General features: G+C 45.3%; 1 protein-coding gene across 6 annotated transcripts in view; it reads right to left on the reverse strand.

The window, feature by feature from the left end:
* Positions 1-2,194: 2,194 nt before the first annotated feature.
* VPS33A (VPS33A core subunit of CORVET and HOPS complexes) overlaps positions 2,195-23,276 on the reverse strand; it is a 33,815-nt gene continuing 12,733 nt past the window's right edge. For 3 of the 6 annotated variants that reach the window (XM_003907305.3, XM_009181893.4, XM_021923065.2), the window contains exons 5-13: positions 20,953-21,069; positions 19,840-20,014; positions 13,484-13,677; positions 10,988-11,114; positions 9,136-9,203; positions 7,876-8,013; positions 6,440-6,577; positions 3,449-3,617; positions 2,195-3,073 (exon numbers count right to left, since the gene is read on the reverse strand). In XM_003907305.3, coding sequence (XP_003907354.1) covers positions 2,892-3,073; positions 3,449-3,617; positions 6,440-6,577; positions 7,876-8,013; positions 9,136-9,203; positions 10,988-11,114; positions 13,484-13,677; positions 19,840-20,014; positions 20,953-21,069 — 1,308 coding nt within the window. In that variant the 3' untranslated portion in view covers positions 2,195-2,891. Of the gene's footprint in view, positions 3,074-3,448; positions 3,618-6,439; positions 6,578-7,875; positions 8,014-9,135; positions 9,204-10,987; positions 11,115-13,483; positions 13,678-19,839; positions 20,015-20,952; positions 21,139-23,276 lie in introns of all 6 variants that reach the window. The other 3 variants (XM_021923062.2, XM_021923064.2, XM_021923063.2) reach the window with 2 other exon arrangements.

The following is a 23,276-nucleotide window of genomic DNA, read 5'->3' on the forward strand; positions in this document are numbered from 1 at the left end:
GAATTGAGCCCCAGGAACCAAAAACGTGGAGGAGCAGGATGGATTTCATTCTCTAAAGCAGCTGATGACTGACTGAGGTGGAAGGTATAAACTAATCTCCCTGGGATATAACAAGTATTTGAAAATGGATTTTCTACAATGAGAATGGTTTTCTTTAAGACATTTCCAAATACTGAATATTAAGGCCAAATTAATTCCATGAGAAACAAATCTTTCAATTATTATCTCTACCACCCTTCATTCCTTTTTTTTTTTTTTTTGAGATGGAGTCTCGCTCTGTTGCCCAGGCTGGAGTGCAGTGACGCGATCTTGGCTCACTGCAAGCTCCACCTCCCGGGTTCACGCCATTCTCCTGCCTCAGTCTCCCAAGTAGGTGGGACTACAGGTGCCCGCCACCAGGCCTGGCTAATTTTTTTTTTTGTATTTTTAGTAGAGATGGGGTTTCACCGTGTTAGCCAAGATGGTCTTGATCTCCTGACCTCATGATCCACCCGCTTCGGCCTCCCAAAGTGCTGGGATTACAGGCTTGAGCCGCTGCATTCTTTTATTAAAGAGATTTTTAAAAGTATACAGAATTTCTCTTTCATTACTAGTATTTATTTATTTATTTATTTATTTATTTTTTGAGACGGAGTCTCGCTCTGTCGCCCGGGCTGGAGTGCAGTGGCCGGATCTCAGCTCACTGCAAGCTCCGCCTCCCGGGTTCCCGCCATTCTCCTGCCTCAGCCTCCCGAGTAGCTGGGACTACAGGCGCTCGCCATCTCGCCCGGCTAGTTTTTTGTATTTTTTAGTAGAGACGGGGTTTCACCGTGTTAGCCAGGATGGTCTCGATCTCCTGACCTCGTGATCCGCCCGTCTCGGCCTCCCAAAGTGCTGGGATTACAGGCTTGAGCCACCGCGCCCGGCCCTCATTACTAGTATTTACCGTGCCCATCAGAACTCCACTAATGGGCCGGGCACAGTGGCTCACGCCTGTAATACCAGCACTTTGGGAGGCCAAGGTTGGCCCATCACCTGAGGTCAGGAGTTCAAGACCAGCCTGGAAAACATGGTGAAATCCCGTCTCTACTAAAAATACAAAAATTAGCCAGGTGTGGTGGTGCACATCTGTAATCCCAACTACTCAGGAGATTGAGGCATGAGAATCGTCTGAACCCAGGAAGTGGAGGATGCAGTGAGCCGACGTCGCACCACTGCACTCCAGCCTGGGCATGAGCGTGAGACTCTGTCACAAACAAACAAACAAACAAAAACAAAAAAAACTCCACTAATGAAAAAGGTGGGGAAAAACAATGTGTAGTTACTAATCAACAACCAAAGCCACACCTCGCTGGGACCCAGAAAAGCAGGGGACCAACTAATTCTGCTAGCGGCTTGGGCAAGGGCAGCAAAGCTGCCAATCTGACTTGGTGCCCTTGGTGCCTTAACTCCTCCAGAAGCTGAGATGGAGCAGCAGAGAGGCAGAGAACACACGGATTTCCAACTTCTCCTCCCACCTCCTGCCCTCCACCACAGCCTGACAGTCTCCCACAGGAGTAGCAGCAGCTGTGACTGCTGGGCTCCAAGATCAAGAGATACACCTGAAGAAGGCTGAGGCCACCAGAGAGGGGGCTGAAACAGTGTTTTCAGCAGAGTAGGGAGTGGCCACAGACTGCTAGAAAAGTGCATGTGGCAGTTACCATGGAAACAAAGTGGCCAGATGCTGAAGAAGCACGAGTTGCCCGTCCTCATCGTGGGACCAGTTGGATGTTGGGTCCTTGATGGACAGGAGAGAAAATGGAAACCTCAATGGAGGCATCCACCACTGCTGTGTCTGGAGTTACCAAGTGGGCTAAGAAACTGTCTTTGAACTCTTTCAAAGGCTGAATTCCAGAAGGCTGCTCCTCAATTATCACATTCTTCCATGTCAAAAGCCCCTGGTAAGTATGGAACCTACAGAGATGTAGCTGATCGCATAGAGCATAAACTTTGTTTCTGGGCAAGAAGCTCCTCTAAACCTCTTGCTTTGTAAGAAGTAGAAGGAAGCAAACTTGCCTTAGTGATCAGTTGCGACAGCGACTGATGACCCTAAATATAATCTCCCATACTCTGCAGGAAAAAGAAATCTCAACTCAGTGATAAAATGATCTCTAGCTCCCAACACTTAACCACTGTCCTAGGCCTGATGCACCCTGAAGAAATACAGCACTGGGGATTAGGGGATGGACTTTCTCTTTTTATTTTCAGTTTCACCTCCTCAGTCTCAGCTTTCTTATTTTAACAGCCGGCCTCCTTTGTCTGGCAGAATGGATTATCTACCCCCACCATCCTTAATGTGTTTCCAGAGGTCTCTAATGAAGACCCTGAGCTTAGAAAACTCAAAACCAGTGCTTCTTTGACTCAGGTTGATTCTCTTCTATTCTTCTTTATTCAGCAGATTAGGGGCTGGGCATGGTGGCTCAGGCCTGTAATGCCAGCACTGTAGGAGGCTGAGGTGGGTGGATCACCTGAGGTCAGGAGTTTGAGACCAGCCAGGCCAACATGGTGAAACACCATCTCTACTAAAAATACAAAAATTGGCCGGGTGTGGTAGTGCATGCCTGTAGTCCCAGCTACTCAGGAGGCTGAGGCAGGAGAATCTCTTGAACCCAGGAGGCCGAGGTTGCAGTGAGGTGAGACCGCGCCACTGCACTCTAGTCTGGGTGACACAGCGAGACTCCGTCTCAAAGCAAAAAAAAAATGGAATACAAAAGAGAAGGAGAAAGCAGTAAACGGTAGCATAATTTAAGAAGCTGACCCCAGAATATATTCTGCATTCTATGTTTCTTCTATGGGGTTTAACTTCCTTTCAGCAACTTCTTCAAAGAGGCAGTTTATTCTGCAGTACACTCGTTAAGTCTCCTCTGAATACCTTAGAAAGGTTTTTCCATCAGAGCCTCTATCCAACTGGTTCCGTTCATTAGTTTAGTGGTGGCAATGACATATTCTGTACCTCCATCTTCCAACTGGGAGAGAAATCGCAGGGCAGCAATTTCAGCAAAGGTTACGCCCCCGAGGAAAAATATCAGAGTCACTCGGTTTTCTCCTGGTTGACCTAAAATTTAAACATTTCAGAATTAAAAACTATTTATTACTGGTGCTCCTCTTCCCACCTCTTCAAACATTTTATCATTCACAAGAATAAACAAGTGTCTTCATCCAGACAGTTCATCTGAAACCCAGGAATACTGATTTTGATCTCAATGTTTTTTCTAACTCCTGAGATTCTCAACATAGAAGTTGAAAGCTGCTATCCCTCAGGGAATAATCCGATTCTAGTGCTTACTATATACACTAGCAACGAACAAAAGAGGTATATTTAATTCTGACTCCTAAGTGCTTTACTAAGTATTTTACAAAGCAACTGTACAATACCTGAAAACCACACTAACAGGACATAATTATCTGTAGATGCTGGACTGGGACTTACGTTTCTTCTGCAGTCCTGTGGGCAGTGGCTGTCGCTCCTCAAAGTGGGGCCCTGGGAGGATGCGGAGGACCTCCTCGATGCTCCGCCAGCCAGGTCGGGAAAGCAGCTGGGCCAGCCGCACACTGAGCGGGGCATACCCACTGTACACGTAGGATATGTCCGTGGGGTTCTGTGAGATAATTAAAGAACAAAAATCCTGTAGATACAGAGACTTAGAGCAACCTGACTGTGGCCTTTTGGGTAATCCAAAATTATTTGATTTGGATTTAAAGATAGATAAACAACCCCTACCCCTGCCATGCCCTGTTCTAATCCACCCCAGCAGAGTTCAATTTTAGCAGCCAGAGCTTCACTTTTGACTCAAATCTTGAAAAGCCACTCAAAGCAGCTCTAGGTACAGAAGATGAAAAATTACTTGGTTTGGCATGAAACTTTTTTTTTTTTTTTTTTTTTGAGACAGAGTCTGGCTCTGTTGCCCAGGCTGGAGTGCTTAGTGGTGTAATCTCGGCTCACTGCAACCTCCGCCTCCCAAGTTCAAGCAATTCTCCTGCCTCAGGCTCCCAAGGAGTTGGGATTACAGGTGTGCACCACCACTCCTGGCTCATTTTTGTATTTTTAGTAGAGACAGGGTTTCACCATGTTGGCCAGGCTGGTCTTGAACTCCCAACCTCAGGTGATCCACCTGCCTCGGCCTCCCAAAGTGTTGGGATTACAGGCCTGAGCCACTGCGTCCGGCCAGCATGAAATGTAGTGGGGGAACTTGGCACTCCCTAGCTGAGCAATGATGTGCAATAACCTTTGAACTTAGCAATTCCACTTTTAGGCATTAATCCTACAGAGATGCTTGCAGAACAAAAGATAATAGACCAAAGTATAAACATATTAACTGCAACACTGCATGTAATAGCAAAGACTGGAAACAACCTGAATTTCTATCAGTAGCAATCTGTTAAATCATTAAACAAGGTATAGCCTCAAAACCACTATGTAGCAATTTAGAAAAATTAAAAAGAAGGGGAAGATCACAAAAGACCCTTCAAGATCCTTTGTTAAGTGGTAGGTGGGTCTGGAGTCAGAAAGGTCAGAACAGTGAAGGCAGCTGAACTAATACGTACATGACAGACTCTAGACATTAAGGGCCTCTATTTTCCCACTGGGAAAAAAATCATCCAATTTTGCTCCTGACAGAGGAGACTGTCTAGTTACGAGCTTTTGTTGCAAGAGGCAGCCTAATAAAGTCCCTTATGAAAAAACAAAAAAGACTGAAATTTAGAAACATTAGAATAAAAAATGTATAGCAAAGTGCACCCCACTTTGGAGACCAACAATAGAGAATATGCACTCTTTATGTAAAAATGTATATGCACAGAATCTTTCTGGAAGGATAGATAAAAAACTGGCCACCGTGACTGCCTCTGAGGGGAAACGGTGGAAGGAAACTCACTTGGCCCTGATGGCCCTGCTTTTGCATAGCTTTTTTTCTTTTTCTTTTTTTTTTTTGAGATAGAGTCTCATTCTGTTGCCCATGCTGGAGTGCAGCGGTGCAATCTCAGCTCACTGTAGCCTCAACCTCTCAGGCTTAAGGGATCCTGCCACCTCAGCCTCCTGAGTACAGTAGCTGGGACTATAGGTGCATGCTCCACCATGCCCTGATCACTTTTGTATTTTTTGGTAGAGACACAGTTTCATCATGTTGGCCAGGCTGGTCTTGAACTCCTGACCTCAAGTGATCCTCCTGCCTTGGCTTCCCAAAGTGCTGGGATTACAGGTGTGAGCCACCGCGCCCATCCATGGCTGGCTTGTTTATGAGAGCTGGACGTCTCCACTGGTTCCTCTAGACACTCTCCACCCTTCTCCACAATGCTCTATGCCCAGAGATGGACCTGTAGGTCCCACACCAACACACTCCAATGCCTTCTCTTTGGGTCTGACAAGTGCAAAGCACCAGAGTGAACTGGAGAGTGGGCAGCAGTGTGAGGACGAGGTTGTCACTGGCCGGCTTCCTCTGCTGGAGGTTGACCGTACCCTCAGCCAGAGGCCCCTCACCCCTTACCTCAACAGATGGCCCCACCACAGCTCTTCTCTCCAGGTTCTAAGATAAGTTTCTAGAATACCCCCCTCTCCTTGCTCTTCAGGCCGCGTCTGGCAAGGGCTCCCTACCACACTGCCTCTTACTGGTCTCCGCTCTTCCCACATATTTATTTATTTAAGACAGAGTCTTACTCCCTAGCTAAGGCTGGAGTGCAGTGGCGCAAACATGGTTCACTGCAACTGCCTCCTGGGCTCAGTGATCCTCTAATCACGGCCTCTCGGACTAAAGGCTCATACCACCATTGGCCATTTTTTTTTTTTTGCAGAGATAGGGTTTTGCCACGTTGCCCAGGCTGGTCTCGAACTCCTGGACTCGAGCGATCTGACACTTCAGCCTCCCAATACACTGGGATTACAGGCATGAGCCACTGAGCCTGCCCCTTATCTTTCTGTTTTTGGAGAGAGAGTCTCGCTCTGTCGCCCAGGCTGGAGTGCAATGGCGCGATCTGAGCTCACTACAATCTCCGCCTCCTGGGTTCAAGCGATTCTTCTGCCTCAGCCCCCCAAGCAGCTGGGATTACAGGTGTGCACCACAATGCCGGGCTAATTTTTGTATTTTTAGTAGAGATGGGGTTTCCCATGTTGGTCAGGCTGTTCTCAAACTCCTGAGCTCAAGTGATCTGCCCGCTTTGGCCTCCCAAAGTGCTGGGATTATAGGTGTGAGCCACCGCGCCTGGCCCACATCTTTATTAAACTCTCCAGAAACTCCCCAGTTTAAGAGCATTCTCTGTTTCCTTCTAGGGTTCTGATGGATACAATACATGATGCATTACTTTTTCAAAAACATTAGAAAATTGTTTTTAGAAAGCAAGGCACATGTGTAGGTTCAGAAGCATGTGTTGTCATGTGGACGATCTAACCAGTCCCTAAGCTGAGACGAGGTGGAGAAGTGTGGCTTACTTGCTCGTTAACATCATCCATCCAGAGGCGTAATGTTTTCCGTATAGTTGGGTAATTGTTTCTGCCCCCCGTCTGCGGTTTCAGTAGGCCGGCCTTCTCCAGGTTGTGTAAGGTCAATATGTGCTCATAGCCATATGTCTGCAAGGGAAGTCACTTGGCCTTGATATAAGATCAGGAAAAGGATTTCTGCAATTTTCAAAGAAGGGCACTTCCAACAAATCAATTTGGTTTGTACCGTAGGACATGTTACCAAAGTCCAGCAATGTTAGTGGGTGGGCACAGAGGACAGGGTGGAGGGATGAAACGTGTCCTAAAACTGCTTGCCTGTTATTACTAATTCAGCTCACTGTTTCAAAGAGAAATTTAAATTTTTTACTTTAAAGTCAGAATGTATGGATCCAATCTAAGTGAGCATCAAATAAATGACAGTATATTTTTATATGGTATATAATTAGCTCCAAAAAAGAATAAGGCATATCTACACATCCTGATAAGAAAGGTCTCCAGAATGTATTAAAAAACAATAATATGCAATGTAGGATATTATTTCTATTTTTAAAAAATAGCCAAGGTCTGGGCATAGTGGCTCACACCTATAATCCCAGTAGTTTGGGAGGCCAAGGTGGGTGGATCACTTGGGGTCAGGAATTTGAGACCAGCCTGGCCAACATGGCGAAACCCTGTCTACTAAAAATGTAAAAATTAGCTGGGCCTGGTAGCGGGTACCTGTAATCCCAGCTACTCAGGAGGCTGAGGCAGGAGAATCGCTTGAACCTAGGAGGTTATAGTGAGCCAAGATTGTGCCACTGCACTCCAGCCTGGGAAACTCTTGCTATGTTGCCTAGGCTAGTATTGGCCTCCAGTGATCCTCCTGCCTCAGCCCCACAAAATATTGGGATAATAGGGCTGAGCCACTGTGACTAGCCTGTTAGCTATTATCATCACACAAATACAATAAACAGTGATGGCTACCAAGACTAATTCCTCTAGGTGTTAAAAAATTTACAAAACAGTGGTGACAAGACACCAAAATGGCAGCATTGTATTTTTTATTTAAAAAAAAATTTTAACTTTTTATTATTATTTTTTGAGACAGAGTCTTACTCTGTTGCCCAGGCTGGAGAGCAGGGGCGTGATCTTGACACACTGTAACCTCCGCCTCCTGTGTTCAAGCAATTCTCCTGCCTCAGCCTCCCAAATAGCTGGGACTACAGGTGCATGCTACCATGCCTGGCTAATTTTTAAATTTTTGGTAGAGATGGGGTTTCACCATGTTGGCCAGGCTGGTCTCAAAGTCCTAACCTCAAGTGATCCACCTGCTTCGGCCTCCCAAAGTGCTGGGATTACAGGCATAAGCCACTGTGCCCGCCCCATGAAGTATTTTTTAAAAAGATGCTGTCCTCCTTGGCAAATTAATAATTTGAAAATATACTTACCTGGAGAATCTCTCTTTTGTAATAATCCAAAACTTTTTGTTTGAGCCCACTATTACACACGGATTGGAGGCAAACTAATCTTAACACCTTGATCAACGAGTGCTTTTGGGCGATACAATCCTCAATGTAATTGTTGACCTAGAAATAAAGTAGTGTACATATACATTTACATATACATATACACATACATGTACATATACACACATACACACACACAATGCATGGTTTGGGAACTTAACTTGATGTTTATTATTTTTCAAAGTCCAATAAAGGAGATATGTGGGAAAATGAGCTGTTTTTCCACAGTCCAACCCTTTCCTGAAATAGCTCTGCTAGCTCCAGCCACATACACACCCTGGCCACCACACAGACACACAGAGACACACACACACACACACACACTCAGTGATCAGGCCAAGTCACTGGAGCCCAAGGCTGCTGAGAATACAATTGGTCACTCCCTATGCCTGTCTGGACACATCTGTCTCTAAGGACACGCTTCTGAGAGGCTACCAGATGCCTACTCCATTTCAATAGTATCAACAACTAATCTAGCAAAAAGTATCAGTAATTGTTTTATGTTAGGAATTTTCATAAAGTGAATAAAATTTGTTAATATTAAGAGCTACTTAAAGGAGTTATATAAGAAACTCTTTCAAAAGAGCAAATACCTTAATTTATCTAATACGGTCTTAAAAAGATTTGATTTTAGGGGCTGGGTCTCATCTTGCCATGTATGGCAGAAAGTGTCTTGCACAGAATAATGTTAAATATCTGTTACTTGATAAAATCTACACTTGCACATTTTGCATTTGCTCTTAAAAATATTTAAGTGGCTGGGTGCGGTGGCTCACTCCTGTAATCCCAGCACTTTGGGAGGCTGAGGTGGGCAGATTACAAGGTCAGGAGATGGAGACCATCCTGGCTAACATGGTGAAACCCTGTCTCTACTAAAAATACAAAAAATTAGCTAGGCATAGTGGCAGGTGCCTGTAGTCCCAGCTACTCAGGAGGCTGAGGCAGAAAAATGGTGTGAACCCGAGAGGCGGAGCTTGCAGTGAGTGGAGATCGTGCTACTGCACTCTAGCCTGGGTGACAGAGCGAGCTGGGCGACAGAGTGAGACTCCATCCCAAAAAAAAAAAAAAAAAAAACAACAACTTAGGCAAGGCATGGGAATCGAAGCAGTTGGTTTTCTGGCTATAATCTGAGGTTTAATAAGTTTTCAATTACTTGCTAAAGAGGTTTTTTTGTCCACATACCTTATCAGTGTCTATTCCAGACATAAACTCCTGTTCCACGGTTAATTTATCAAAGAAGTCTTCAGAAGCTAAAATGAAATTAGCAAATTTGCAACTTAGAAATTAAATGTTAATCTACTTGAGTGGCATGCTTTTATACATAGAGCACGATTCAGAAACTAGACATGTAGCTGGGCACGGTGGCTCACACCTGTAATCTCACACTGTGGGAGGCCGAAGCGGGTGGATCACTTCAGGCCAGAAGTTCAAGACCAGCCTGACCAACATGGCCAAACCCCATCTCTGCCAAAAATACAAAAATTAGCTGGGTGTGGTGGTGCACACCTGTAGTCCCAGCTACTTGGGAGGCTGAGGCACAAGAATCACTTAAGCGGGGAGTGGAGTTTACAGTGAGCCAAGATCGCGCTACTGCATTCCAGCCTGGGCAACAGAGTGAGACTCTGTCTCAAAAGAAAAGAAACCAGACATCAAGCAAAAAAGCAAGCAAGCAATAAGTTTAAGTCATCACCTGAAGAAAATCTTCTAGGAAACGTGGAGAACCCTAGGCCTCTGCACTCCTAAGTTACACTGAGATACAGTCAACAACAGTGCTCCTTTGTATCCTTAGGATTTTAGTACATATCCCAGAATAAGCGTCAGTATGAATGAAAGCTAATTTCTCCAGAACATTTCATTTTCATCATTAGGTTCAACCCAATTTCAACTAGTTTCCACTTCTATGAACAGGAAAACAAAGGACTGATTTTCCAATACTGTGATTTGGTTAATATTCGAAGTATACTTCATAAAACAATCTCCTATTCAGCTCTTATAGCCCTGTGTTGTAATGAACAAACTCATGTCTGCTTTAATAGGTGTCTTCTGAGCTCTTTCAAAATACTTAACATACACTCTTTGTACCAATTCTGCACAGAGTATTCAAGGGAAGAACACGAGCCAATTAAGTAATCCTTCAAAAAAGGAAAAAAGCGGCTGGCCGCGATGGCTCACGCCTGTAATCCCAGCACTTTGGGAGCCGAGGCAGGTGCATTACCTGGGGTTGAGAGTTCGAGACCAGCCTGACCAACATGGTGAAACTCCATCTCTACTAAAAATACAAAATAAGCCGGGCATGGTGGTGCATCCCTGTAAAACCAGCTACACGGGAGGCTGAGGCAGAAGAATCGCTTGAACCTGGGAGGCAGAGGTTGTAGTGAGCTGAGATTGTGCCATTGCACTCCAGCCTAGGCAACAAGAGCAAAACTCTGTCCCCTCCCCCCACAAAAAAAGAAAGAAAGAAAGAAAAAAGCTAGACTAAAAAAATTAACCACCTCAAATTATGATGGCGAACTTATGGATAATTTTTTTCTCTTATCTACATTCCAAATATTTTTCATATAAATTATAATGAAAAAATTTGAGTTAACAAGTGGACCCTTCCTCCCTCCCTCTCTCTTTTACTCTTTCGAGACAAGAGTCCTGCTCTGTCGCCTGGTTCAAGCAATTCTGCCTCAGCCTCCTGAGTAGCTGGGATTACAAGTGCCCGCCACCACGCCCGGCTAATTTTTATATTTTTAATAGAGATAGTGTTTCACTATGTTGGTCAGGCTGGTCTCAAACTCCTGACCTCAGGTCATCTGCCTGTCTTGGACTCCCGAAGTGCTGGGATTACAGGCATGAGCCACCAAGCCCCGCCTGGAACATTCTTAACTATTAACATATGTACACTTCATTAATGCTGAGAAGAACACGTGGTACTAAGACAGAGCTGACTCTCCCAGGAGGCACTGTGGTGTTGATGACCTAGGTGTCAAACCTAGGCTGTATGTGCAAGTAGCCCCAGATTGAAACAATCATTACAAAGGATACTCACTAGTGACATCTTTGATCAATTCTGCAATTGAGGTATGGTTTGCAAGCGAGCCCCTTGCTGCCTGCATGTGGGGCAACTGGGAAACGAACTGCTTGATCTCCCCCACGGTCTTAGCATTGTGTCTTTCCTGAAATAAACAAGAGAGCAGTGCCTCAAGCAGGGAAGACAGTTTATTTATTTTATTTTTTTGAGAGGGACTCTCGCTGTGTTGCCCAGGCTGGAGTGCAGTGGCGTGATCTCGGCTCACTGCGACCTCCACCTCCCAGATTCAAGAGATTCTCATGCCTCAGCCTCCTGAGTAGCTGGGATAACAGGTGACCGCCACCACGCCCAACTAATTTTTGTATTTTTAGTAGAGATGGGGTTTCACCACATTGGTCAGGCTGGTCTCGAACTCCTGACCTCAGGTGAGCCACTTACCTTGGCCTCCCAAAATGTTAGGATTACAGGTGTGAGTCTCACTCTGTCACCCAGGCTGGAGTGCGGTGGCCGAATCTCAGCTCACTGCAAGCTCCACCTCCCAGGTTTACGCCATTCTCCTGCCTCAGCCTCTTGAGTAGCTGGGACTACAGGCACCCGCCACCTCGCCCAGCTAGTTTTTTGTATTTTTTAGTAGAGACAGGGTTTCACCATGTTAGCCAGGACGGTCTCGATTTCCTGACCTCGTGATCCGCCGATCTCGACCTCCCAAAGTGCTGGGATTACAGGCTTGAGCCACCACGCCCGGCCGCCCAGCCGATATTTTAAGTGCTCTGTTTTTTATATTGTTCAGAGGATGTTTCATTTATATTAATGAGAAAGGAAGAATGGAATACAAATAAATCAGGGCAAACACAGCTCCAACAGTATATAGAAAAACAGAAAAGAAAAAGTATATATATCACTGAAATACAGAGTTCATGGTGCCTGTCTCCTGAATTAGCACTTCTTTAGAGAAGCAAATGCCTCAGAGTCTGTCTTCCAATGTACCAGCTCACACATTGTGTCAGTATTTTGTGGACATCTGAGTATTGGTGAAAGATAGTATTATATAAATCATACAAATTTCCGAGTGAAAAACTAAGACAAAAAATTATGCTCAGAGGGTATCATAAAGAGGAAAGGTGTCCTATGTAATAGAAAAAAATCCATTTTTTCTGTTGACCCTCAGTCTTTTATTTGATGTCGAGACAGGGTCTCTCTGTCGCCCAGGATGGAGTGCACTGGTGTCATCACAGCTCACGGCAGCCTCTGTCTCCTAGGCTCCCACCTCAGCCTCCTGAGGAGCTGGGATTACAGGCACACGCCACTGCCCAGCTAGTTAAAAAAAAAAAAAAAGTTTTGTAGAGACAGTGTCTTGCTGTGTTGCCCAGGCTGGTCTAGAACTTCTGGGCTCAAGCGATCCTCCTGCCTCAGCCTCTGATAGTGCTGGGATGACAGGCGAGAGACACTGTGCCTGACCTGAACCTTAGTCTTGAGTATAGTCTATGAACAAAGCAAACCTAGCTTGGTGATGATGATATTTTTTGGCAAAATTTAATAAACCAAAAGTAACTTCAGAAATATGAAAATCAATTACTGAATATAATTCCTGAGAAAGATAAAATCTGGAATTACATGGCTGAGTTCCAAGCCAGCCTGGGTAACACAGGAAGTCCCCGTCTCTACAGAAAACAAAACAAAACAAAAAAACAACAACAAAAAACTTGGCTGGGCATGATGGCATGTGACTGTGGTCCCAGCTACTCGGGAGGCTGAGGTGGGAGGATTGCTTGAGTCTGGGAGGTAGCAGCTCCAGTAAGCCGTGATTGTACCACTACATCCATCCTGGAAGACAAAGTGAGACTGTGTCTCAAAAAAAAAAAAAATCTGGAACTACATACTCAGCGAAAAATTCATTCTCAAAAACTTCCAATTTATGTTTCCAAAGTCGAAATATTCAAACTTTATGATCTTGTTGAATTCCCAAGTTTCAAAAAGGAGCCTGAGCAAGAATAAACTAGTGAACGGGCAAGAGGAGGTAGGAAGGTGATAATAAAACCACCAATTTCAAAGCTCTGGGTTGCTGGGGATTTCAGTCTCATTATCACCTGCCACACGTGCTGAGTTTCCCTGCCACATTCACACTGGCTAAACTGGAGTTTTCAGCATGAAGCACAGGTTCTATCATAGAGGATCTTTTATTTATAGTACAGATGGCTTCCTCTTAAGTGAGGTAGGAAATAATTTAAAGGACAATAAAGCAAATGTTTATGATGGAAGTCTGTAAACTGCACACACTTGTGCCTCCACCTACCCCCCACACAAAAAGAACTTTACACAACGCGGGTCTGAGAAAGTTTAAAATGAAAGAAAACCTTGGATCTTCCAATACTGAATTTGCAGTTACTGAAGATGAGAAAAGTTGCAATGAAGCCTGGTTTAATGGCTACATATTTTTGGAGCTCTTATTCCCCTCAGGGATGGGCATCTACCTGAGACCTAGAGTTGCAGAATGACACCCAAAACTTGCCTCACCTCGAATGCCGCCGAGATGATCTTTGCTTTCTTGCTGAGCACAGAGCCCACCGCATTGAAGTTCTTGTCTCGGATCTCAGCATAGAGCTCCTCTGCAGAATTCAGCTGCAGCTTCTTTGCTTCCGTGGGGAGGTCCTTACCACCATCGCCCTGTTTCTTAGGTGCAAATTTCTCTGGAGGTAATTTCACATAACCTGAGCAGCAATGGAAGGGAATAAGCACCTGTGTGCAATGACTGGAAGAACCAATCAAGCGGCCAAGCACAAAACAATTTCCTTCAGGAGAAAATGGAAGATGGCAAATGACACATAGCTCTGAGCTTCTGATTTTCCATGATCAAAGTACAGGAAGTAGTGACTCTAATATTGATACCACAGTTCTAATTAACTTTGGGGCACCTATATAAACCACATGCAGCACTGTCTACCTCCTAAATTTATTCAGAGATTAGGTCACTTTTCTACTCAGAAAACTTTCAAGGATCTCCCCATTGACTTTTAGTGTTTTTTCAAACTAGATCATGTTCCATTAGTGGATCATGAAATCAAGCTGGTGGGTTGCAAGTAGCATCTTAAAAACAAAACCAAGACAAAACAAAACAAAACAGCAGTACTAAAAGCAGCGAAGAGCAGAAAGTACAAAAGCTTATCACATGACGTTAGAGAAACTAGTGGTGACTTCGGTTTTTTTTTAAATAAAACTTTTGTTTCAGTTTCACATGCACACATATACATACATGTATGTACTGGGTCATGATATAAAATATATTTCTTACTGTGGGTTGGAATCCAAAATAGTTTAAAAGCCATTCTAGAACAAGAATTAGAAACTATGATCTGAGGGCCAAACTCTGCTCACTCTTTTTTTTTTTTTTTGAGACGGAATTTCACTCTTGTCACCCAGGCTTGAGTGCAATGGCATGATCTCGGCTCAGTGCAACCTCCACCTCCTGGGTTCAAGTGATTCTCCTGCCTCAGTCTCCTGAGTAGCTGGGATTATAGGCACCTGCCACTACGCCCTGCTAATTTTTTTGTATTTTTAGTACAGACAGGATTTCACCATGTTGGCCAGGCTGGTCTCGAACTCCTGACTTCAGGTGAGCCACTTGCCTTGGCCTCCCACAGTGCTGGATTATAGGCATGAGCCACCACGCCCAGCCCACTTTCTGTTTTTGTAAATAAAGTTTTATTGGCACACGGCCACAGCTATTCTTTTTGTATTGTCTATGGCTTCTTTCACATTACAATGACAGAGACAAGGAGGTTCCTCTGTATGACTTGCGCTGTGTAACAAGCGAAAGCCTAAAATACTTACTATCTGGGTCTTTATAGAAAAAGTTGTACACCCTGATCTAGAATAAGCTTCCAAATTCCTTAGCATGGGAGTCTTAATTTCCTTCTCCCTACTCTGCTCCTGCCAAGCCAAGTGAGTCTCTATTTCCCTGGAACACCCCACATGTGCTCATGAACTACTGATGGCACAGAGCTGGTGTAACTCTGTAGTAACGCAATTTGGCAACACGTACCAAGTGCCTTTTACCCCAAATATCCTGCATCAGGGAATCCAGGGAAAGAAAATAATCTGATATATGAAAAAAATCTTATGTAGGCTGGGCATGGTGGCTCACGCCTGTAATCCCAGCACTTTGAGAGGCTTAGGTGGGAGGATCTCTCTCTCTCTCTTATTTTATTTATTTAAGAGGGAGTCTTGCTCTCTTGCCCAGGCTGGAGTGCAGTGGCGTGATCTCAGCTCACTACAACTTCCACCTCTCAGGTTCAAGCGATTCTCCTGCCTCATCCTCCCGAGTAGCTAGGATTACAAGTGCCCGCTACCACATCTGACTAATTTTTGTATTTTTAGTAGAGACGGGTTTCGCCATTTTGGCCAGGCTGGTCTCGAACTCCTGACCTCAGGTGATCCGCCCACCTCAGCCTCCCAAAGTGCTGGGATTACAGCCGTGAGCCCCCATGCCCAGCCACTTCTTTTTTTTTAAATTGAGACAGAATCTCACTCTGTTACCCAGACTGAAGTGTAGTGGGACGATCTCGGCTCACTGCAACCTTTTTACCTCCTAGGTTCAAGTGATTCTCCTGCCTCAGCCTCCCAAGTAGCTGGGATTACAGGTGCACACCACCATGCCCGCCTGATTTTTGTATTTTTAGTAGAGACAGGGTTTCGCCATGTTGGCCAGGCTGGTCTCAAACTCCTGACCTCAAGTGGTCTGCCTGCTTCAGCCTCCTAAAGTGTTGGGATTACAGGCATGAGCCACCACACCTGGCCTGGGAGGATCTTTTGAGCCTAGTTCAAGACCAACGCGGGGGCAACACAGAGAGACCCTATCTCTGCAAAATCGTGAAAAGTTAGCTGGGCGTGGTGGTGCATGCCTATAGTCTCAGCTACTTGGGAGGCCGAGGTGGAAGGACTGCTTGAGCCCAGAAGGTCAAGGCAGTAGTGAGGTATGATCACGCCACTGTTCTCTAGTCTGGGTGACAGAGTGAAACCCCGTCTCAAAAACAACAACATTGACTGCGCATGGTGGCTCAGGCCTGTAATCCCAGGAATTTAGGAGTCTGAGGAGGGTGAATTGCTTGAGTTCAGGAGTTCGAGAACAGCCTGGGCAACATGGTGAAACCTGTCTCTATTAAAAAGAAACAAACAAAAAACAAAAACAACAAAAACCCCACTTATGTATACAGATGTTTTTATAATCACACACACAAAACCTAAAATGCCCAGCATTAGAGGAATGACTCTGTAAACTAGGGTTTAAATATACTATGAATTTTCCTTTTTTTTTCTGAGATGGAGTTTCACTCGTTGCCCAGGCTGGAGTGCAATGGCGCGATTTCGGCTTACTGCCAACCTCCACCTCCCAGGTTCAAGCAATTCTCCTGCCGCAGCCTCCCAAGTAGCTGGGATTAGAGCCGCCCGCCACCACACCCGGCTATTTTTTTTTTTTTTTTTTAGTAGAGACAGGGTTTCACCATGTTGGTCAGGCTGGTCTCGAACTCCTGACCTCAGGTGATTGGCCCGCCTTGGCCTACCAAAGTGCTGGAATTACAGGCATGAGCCACTATGCCTGGCCTATACTGTGGACTTTAACATAACGATTACAGTATACATACACTGGGAAAATGCTCATTAGCATCCCAAATCAAAACTCAGGTTTGAAACTATTTGTGCAACCTGATTCCATTTTTTGTTAACTAAAGTAAACTACACAAGGGGAAAAAAAGACTAGGAAATGATACCACAATATTAACAGTGGTTGTCCCAAGGTTTGGGGCCACAGGGTAGGGCTGGAGGATAATAAGGGATCTATGTTTTCTTCTATTTTTCCAATTTTTTTCTTAATCAATGTTTGACTTACATTACAAAAAAACTTGCTACAAGGAGGATGGGAATTTATACATATTTTTTCTCTTCCTGGAAAATCCCTTCCCACCTCTCACCTCTCCTATACAGCTATCCCCCTCTCCCCCTGCCACTCCCCATCCTGAACTTCAGAACTCTTCTCTCATGCCTTCCTGGGTGGTACAAACTCTGGGACCACCCTGTTTCTTTGATTTCCACCCATGACCCAGCATAGGGCTCTCCTGAAATAAATTCCTCTGTCAATAAATAAGGTTTTAAAAAGTATTAAAGGTGCCATTTTTTGGACAAATAACAGTAATAAAAAGACTTTACAATCTTACCACTAAAGACCTTGAGGAGGCATGTGGAAACGCCTCTTCATGTCTCTCTCTCCATTCCCTCACCCACGTCATTCATTCATCCATTCTTGTGGTAAACGGCACATAATATAGAAATTACTACTTTGTCTTACAGTGAATATCCAGTAGCATTTAGTACATATACAACATGGTAGGACCACAGCCAGTATCTAGTTCTACACTTTTTCATCCTAAAGGGAAACTTTGTAGCCAGTAAGTGGTGGCTCCCCATCCCCTTCCCGCAGTCCTGGCAACCACGGGTCCGTTTCCCTTTGAATTTCAGATCTTTCCTCCCTTCCTTTCTTTCTAAATATTTTTAAAAATTTTCACCTATTTTATTATTATTTTTTTGAGACAGCGTCTCACTCTGTTGCCCAGGCTGGAGTGCAGTGGTGCAATCTTGGCTCACTGCAAGCTCCGCCTCCTAAGTTCAAGTGATTCTCATGCCTCAGCCTCCTGAGTAGCTGGTACTATAGGCATGCGCCACCAAATCCAGCTGTCTGTGTGTGTGTGTGTGTGTGTGTGTGTGTGTGTGTGTGTGTGTGTGTATTTTTAGTAGCAATGGGGTTTCACCATATTGGTCAGGCTGGTCTCAAACTCCCGATCTCAAGTGATCTGCCTGCCTTGGCCTCCCAAAGTGCTGGGGTTACCAGCATGAGCCACTGCACCCGGCCTCATCTTTCTTCCACATCCCTCTCCTCCGGCCTTCCCGTGGCTCCGTGTGGCCTCATTCAGGATGGCAATAGAAGCTGGGGACTACGCAGATGAGGGAAGAAGGCCAGGCTGAGACAGGTGTGGGGGTCTGTGGTGAGGCAGGGAGTTCTAGAGGCACTAGGTCCTGGCCACCAGTGGGAGCGTGGCCTCTTGCCAGTGCTTCCAGTATTTTTCAAGTCATGGCATAATTCAGGATTATTACTTAAAATGTATCACATTTAAAAACTGACAGAAATAAATACCATGTGGGCCAAAACCAGTCAAACCAAACATGCTTGTGATCTCTGACCTACTCACTCACCAAGGCCAAGCTCTAGCCAGCCATCCACATTTTCCATCGAGTGGCCTCGACCTTCTGTACCAGTTGTTTTTCTTTTTTTTTTTTTTTGAGACGGAGTCTCACTCTGTCGCCCAAGCTGGGGTGCAGTGGCGCGATCTTGGCTCACTGCAACCTCCGCCTCCCAGGTTCACGCCATTCTCCTGCCTCAGACTCCCGAGTAGCTGGGATTACAGGCGCCCGCCACCATCTCCGGCTACGTTTTTGTATTTTTAGTACAGATGGGGTTTCACCGTGTTAGCCAGGAGGGTCTTGATCTCCTGACCTTGTGATCCACCCGCCTCAGCCTCCCAAAGTGCTGCGATTAGAGGCGTGAGCCACCGCGCCCGGCCCTGTATCAGCCGATTTTCTAAAATATTTCTCCAGCCATGCGCTCCACTCAACCACGCTGTTTGGCTCGTCATGACTTGTGTATGATACTGCCTGCCCCTGCCCCAGGATCTTCATCTAAACTCTCCGTGTCTTTCCAAACCCAGCATAAACGCCACTGCTTCCACCGCCTTCCTCAACTACTGCTGGCCGCAAGGATGTGTGCATTGCAAATGCCAGTGCCCTCTGTGGGAGACCCCCGGCCTCTGCTCACAGGGGACAGGCCTGGGCACTAAACTTCCGGCCAACTCGTGTCACCGACAACTGCAGTTTGCTCAGATGTCACTGAATCCTAGTGTCTGAAAGTCAGAGGTCAGTATTTTCATTGTTTCAAGGGTTCTCGGATTTCTATGTAAAGGAAGCAGCTTTCTAACAACTGAGCCTTTAGAAGCATGGTCTGAGTATTCTGCCTCCAGTTATTTCTGGTTTTTATGGTATTCTTAGTTATTTTTTGTAGATATAAATATAGTTTGGAACACACATATATACGCAGACACATATATAACAATTTCTAACTGAAATAGACATGGCTATGCAGTTTTTCATGTTCCACATTTATTATTTTGATGGTTCTATAGTATTTTCTTTTTTTTTGAGACGGAGTCTCACTCTGTCAGCAGGCTGGAGTACAGCGGCACTATCTCAGCTCATGGCAACCTCCTCCTCCTGGGTTCGAGCAATTCTCTCACCTCAGCCTCCCAAGTAGCTGGGGCTACAAGAACGCGCCACCACACCCGGCTAATTTTTTGTATTTTTAGTAGAGACAGGGGTCTCATCATGTTTGCCAGGCTGGTCTCGAACTCCTGACCTCAAGTGATCTACCTACCTTGGCTTCCCAAAGTGCTGGGATTACAAGTGTGAGCCACCATGCCCAGGTGGTTCCATAATATTTTATAATGTACTCATCCACTGAAATTGTTTGGAAAATTCTGGTAAGAAAATGGAAATCGAAATTTTTATGCAAACCTCACTGATCCCCTTTTTTGGAATGATTCCTCAATGCACGTTCTTAGGCTTTGGGCTTTCTTGGGCCAAGGGTTAGAAAAGTTTTATGTGTTGCTAAATTGCTAACAAAAAGGTCTATATTAATGTACACTTTGAATCATTAAAATTAGATCTCTGACTTCAAATTATGCTTAAGTGTGCAATATACAAACAGTAGTCTCCACAAAGGATATTCTTCTCATATTACCTATTAGTGAAAACAGATGTCACGTACTTACTGTTCTGAATGCCATAAATTTCATCAATGAGTCCTTCATATGTCAGCTGAGTGGCAAGAGGTGTTAATAAATCCACATTCCGATCAAGCAACAAGAGATTATCAAAAACGGGAAATATTGAATTCTGGCTTCCTGTAAACTCTCTCTTCATCCTGATCATCATATTGGCCACTTGCTGGAAACAAAATATTGGATGAGGTGGGGCCCTCCTGGGAATGAGCAGATGTGAAAATCTGTCTAAAACCAGCAAGGCAATCAAAAAAGTGAAAAAGGAGAAAAACTGGAAGAGTGCATTGCTAAGAAATAAGCAGCTCTAGAAAAGCACCTTGCTGTTGGCACCCATCCCAACACTTGCGCCAAGGAAGCTGCCATTTGCCAATGAGGCATAAAATCAGATCAGTCTATTCTTGTGATTGGCAGTAGTTACGTTCTATGAAGTCACTGCAAACACTAAATTAGCAAAGATGCAACCATTGGTCCTGGGAGAAATGCAGACTTAGGTTCCTAGGAGCCTCTGGTCTCAATGTTTTTGTCATTTGATCAATACATAACCCAGTTTTATATGTGTTTCTGCTTAAAGATGCCTGACTTAACATAATTATTGATCATTCACACTGAACTGACAGCCAGCAGCTCTGTGACTCATGCCTGAATGAAGCGTCTCTGACACACATAATGTCTCTGCCAGGCACACCACAGCCTTCTTGTGCACAGGACACCAGACTGCACCTCAGCCCTACGTTTGGGGGCCATTTTAAACAGTGAAATCACCAAAAAAAGTACAGATGTGTGGAAAACATGACAGTGAGACTGTGAAAAGGACACTTGTTTGCAGTCCGAGAGCTGAAATGGGAAGGTGGAGTGTCACCTGCCTCAGCTGGGAACATGCACAGTGGTTACTCAAACTGTCACCACTGTGCACGCCCACAAAAGCACCATGAATACTGACTTGGAGGGTTATAAGTGCATTTTAATCAGTAGGCAAATTCATGAGTACAGTATTCGTAAATAATTAAGATCAACAGAATTTGTTTGTAAGGAGCTTCCCGTTCCTCCTCCCTTCTGGGGTGTGAAGGGCCCCTTCTTTACCACCAGAAAGCAGCTGGTTCTTACCCGAGCGCATTCTCCTTTCCCAAAGATCTGGGGGATCGTTCCGTACAGAGCTTGCAGGGTCATCAGCCCCTTGGCTGCATGGTACAGGCTCGTCTGGTCACCCTCCAGGTAGCACTCCTGTGAGGGGAAAGGCCAATTACTGCCAGGCCATGGGGGCCTCCCAGGGGTCCATCTCTGTTCCTGGGGCTGGGGTGCACCAACAGACAATAAAATCATTTCCAGTTATTTCACACTGTGCCAGGAAAATTGGGAACTCAAGTTCATTTTCCAAAACTGCTGCCTGTCAGACCAGGCCCTGAGGCTGGCAGCCCCAGGGTGGATGCAGCCCTGGAAGCACCTCTCCTGGGCAGAGCCGGGGCTTCTGGGAGAAACTGTTCACCCAGCATGCCAGCTCTTCTGAATAAGCTCTTAAATAAAAGACGGAAGAATACAGACTTACACTGAACGATGGGTTCCCATTCACTGGTGAGAGTAAACTCTGGCAGGACATGCTGGGAGAGCCACATGCTAATTACCCAGAAATACAAAAGACCACAGGACAGAATACTTTATTGTTTTTACAAAGGGTGAGGCAGATTTTCATGACACCTGACAACTGAAGGCCACAATCTCTTGAGTATGATCTCATTTTATAAAAAATACATATATTTGCACTGAAAAAAGGACCTCCAAATACACACAAAACCACCTGGGAAGGCTAGGTGCATGGCTGTAACCCCAGCACTTTAGGAGGCCAAGACAGGAGGATTGCTTGAGCTCTGGAGTTTGAGACCAGCCTGGGCAACATAGTGAGACCCTGTATCTACACAAAATTAAATTAGCCAAGGGTAGTGGTACGCATCTGTATCCGAGCTACTCAGGAGGATAAGGCAGGAGGATCACCAGAGCCCAGGGGTTTGAGGCTATAGTGAGCTATGATCGCACTGCCACACTCCCCTCTGGGCAACAGAGCAAGACCCTACCCCTTTAAAAAAAAAAAAGAAAAAAAGACGGAGAGAGAAAAAAAACCCACCTGCGAAGTGAGAGGAGGGAAGCGGTCACTTTTGATACAGGTGGATCAAAGCACAGATTCTAGACTCAGGTTGCCTTGTTCTGAACCCAGCTGTGTCACTTACTAGCTGTGCCCTGGGCCAGTTAGAGAATCTCTCTGTGCCTCAATTTATTCATATGTAGAAGGGAGTATAGTCCACATAGGGCAAGGATTACATGAGAAAAATACATGTAAAGCATTTGATCGCAGTACCTGAAACATATAGCAAATGCTCAATAGCAGTTAGCTTTTTTTTTTTCTTTTGTTTTTGAGACGGAGTCTCGCTCTGTCGCCCAGGCTGGAGTGCAGTGGCGCAATCTTGGCTCACTGCAAGCTCCGCCTCCCAGGTTCACGCCATTCTCCTGCCTCAGCCTCCCATGTAGCTGGGACTACAGGCGCCTGCCACCGCGCCCAGCTAATTTTTGTATTTTTAGTAGAGATCGGGTTTCACCATGTTAGCCAGGATGGTCTCGATCTCCTGACCTCGTGATCTGCCCGTCTCGGCCTCCTAAAGTGCTGGGATTACAGGCGTGAGCCACCGCGCCCGGCCTAACAGTTAGCTTTTATATGGAATGATTTGGGTTTTTTACAACCATTATCCACTCATAAGTCAATACGGTACATTTTATCAATTCCCTCCACCCCTACCAACCCAACATGTCCCTGCTGTCCACAGCCAGAAATGAGAGGGCCCTGAGGGTCCAGGTCCTGAGGAAGAGAGAACGTGGTTGTCACTTGTCAGGCCCTCTGCCCCAGGGAGGAAAGATGGCAGACATGGTGGGGAGCATTTGGTTATTATTGAAAGTGTTGCCAGACTACTCTTTCGAGTGTGGTGTATTTTAACATTTCCCAGAATATGGCAGACCATCATTGAGAATGTCAAAAGACACACTTTTTGGCAAAACTACTTAAAGCTCCAGATCAGATGAACATCCAAGGGCAAAAGACATTACGGGCCAGGCACAGTGGCTCATGCCTCTAATCCCTGCACTTTGGGAGGCCGAGGGGGGTGGATCATGAGGTTGGGAGTTCGAGACCAGCCTGACCAACATGGTGAAACCCTGTCTCTACTAAAAATACAAAAATTAGCTGGGCGTGGTGGCGTGTGCCTGTAATCCCAGCTACTCAGGAGGCTGAGACAGGAGAATCACTTGAATCCGGGAGGTGGAGGTTGCAGTGAGCCAAGATTATGCCACTGCACTCCAGCCTGGGCATAAAGCAAGATTCTGTCTCAAAAAAAAAGACATTAAGGAACTCCCCTCCAAATAGCATTCATATTTTACTTAATTTTTTA

This window comes from Papio anubis, chromosome 9 (assembly GCF_008728515.1).
Source record: "Papio anubis isolate 15944 chromosome 9, Panubis1.0, whole genome shotgun sequence".
Lineage (NCBI taxonomy): Eukaryota > Metazoa > Chordata > Mammalia > Primates > Cercopithecidae > Papio > Papio anubis.